Genomic DNA, 1983 nt, shown 5'->3' on the forward strand with positions numbered 1-1983 from the left:
ACAGATGTTCGTCCACAGGAAGCCAGTGACAACAGGTGTTCGTCCACAGGAAGCCAGTAACAACAGGTGTTCGTCCACAGGAAGCCAGTGACAACACGTGTTCGTCCACAGGAAGCCAGTGACAACACGTGTTCGTCCACAGGAAGCCAGTAACAACAGGTGTTCGTCCACAGGAAGCCAGTGACAACACGTGTTCGTCCACAGGAAGCCAGTGACAACACGTGTTCGTCCACAGGAAGCCAGTGACAACACGTGTTCGTCCACAGGAAGCCAGTGACAACAGATGTTCGTCCACAGGAAGCCAGTGACAACAGGTGTTCGTCCACAGGAAGCCAGTAACAACAGGTGTTCGTCCACAGGAAGCCAGTGACAACACGTGTTCGTCCACAGGAAGCCAGTGACAACACGTGTTCGTCCACAGGAAGCAGGAGATCGTTACATATGAGAGCATGTCAAGCCTGGCCTCAGGTCCAGGTAAACCCCCTCTCCAGGTCCAGGTAACCCCCCCCCCCCCACTCTCCAGGTTGGCAACGTACCTTGTTGTTGTTGATCTTAGGCGGGGGAGGTTTCTTCTTGGCGGGGTCGGGCTTGACTCTGTCAGGGAAGGGGTCAAGTTTCCTGGTGCCAGCCTTCTCCGCCGCCCGCACACAGCGCTGCAACAAGAATTACTTATATGTAGTACCCATGTTACCCACCACAACACCAACTCACTCACCATGTTACCCACCACAACACCAACTCACTCACCATGTTACCCACCACAACACCAACTCACTCACCATGTTACCCACCACAACACCAACTCACTCACCATGTTACCCACCACAACACCAACTCACTCACCATGTTACCCACCACAACACCAACTCACTCACCATGTTACCCACCATAAACACTATGCTAATATACACACGCACGCACACACAAGGGGGCCTGTGGGTGAGTGGACAGCGCTTAGGACTCGTAATATAGGCAGAGTTTTTTTTTCAGATACAACTTGGTGAAAACTAGGTGAATACACACACACACTCACACACAAGTTCAGGGGGGATCATCACATACAAGATTCTCAAGGGAATTGATAGGGTAGATAAAGATGGATTATTTAACACAAGGGGCACACGCACTAGGGGGACACGGGTAGAAATTGAGTGCCCAAATGAGCCATAGAGACGTTAGTAATAATTTTTTTAGTGTCAGAATAGTTAACAAATGGAATACTTTAGGAAGTGATGTGGTGGAGGCTGACTCCATACACAGTTTCAAGTGTAGATATGATAAGAGCCCAGTAGGCTCAGGAACCTGTACATCAGTTGATTGGTAGTTGAGAGGCGGGACCAAAGAGCCAGAGCTCAACCCACACAAGCACAACTAGGTGAGGACATTATATATTATATATACTCATACGGCTGGAATATACCATCTAGCTACATGGGAATGGGTGAATTTAAGTACCAACAGAAAATCGACAATACTTTATCAAATATAACACAAACTTGAGTCTTCAGACCCTAGACACCTTTGGGCCAAAAATTACCGTACCAGAAAATGGAAGCGGCTGGCGAAAGTGACGTACTGTCCCGTTTTCTGTTTTGGGTCCTCTGGTAGGGAAGGGGAGAGAGGGGACTCTAGTGCGACAGTTTCTTGACGTTGGGGAAACCTTAAGAGGACGGGGTGGGGTGATGGCGTCCTATGGGAGACTGCCGTCATGTGTGAGAGTACAGGAGAGGACGGAGCCGCGGACAGCCTTGGGAGTGCATTAGTAAGCACTCGAGCGGCACTCGGGGCCAGCGACACACACTGCGAGCCCTGATCTTGCTAACTTTGCACGGGACCAGCATTCACCTGTAAATATTTCCTGTGACAAGCTCCGCTTGCTAATTGTTAACGTTACGAGTGCCAGCAAGCATCCCCTCCCTGACTACCCCTTCTTTCCCCTCCCTGACTACCCCTTCTTTCCCCTCCCTGACTACCCCTACTGTC

The 1983-nt window shown here is 50.3% G+C and overlaps 1 protein-coding gene across 1 annotated transcript in view; it reads right to left on the reverse strand.

The window, feature by feature from the left end:
- Positions 1-449: 449 nt before the first annotated feature.
- Positions 450-1983, reverse strand: part of LOC123748338 (uncharacterized) — a 439720-nt gene continuing 438186 nt past the window's right edge. The window contains exon 2 of the mRNA XM_069321592.1: positions 450-653. Coding sequence (XP_069177693.1) covers positions 465-653 — 189 coding nt within the window. The 3' untranslated portion in view covers positions 450-464. The remainder of the gene's footprint in view (positions 654-1983) is intronic.

This window comes from Procambarus clarkii, chromosome 10, assembly GCF_040958095.1.
Source record: "Procambarus clarkii isolate CNS0578487 chromosome 10, FALCON_Pclarkii_2.0, whole genome shotgun sequence".
In the NCBI taxonomy this organism is placed as follows: domain Eukaryota; kingdom Metazoa; phylum Arthropoda; class Malacostraca; order Decapoda; family Cambaridae; genus Procambarus; species Procambarus clarkii.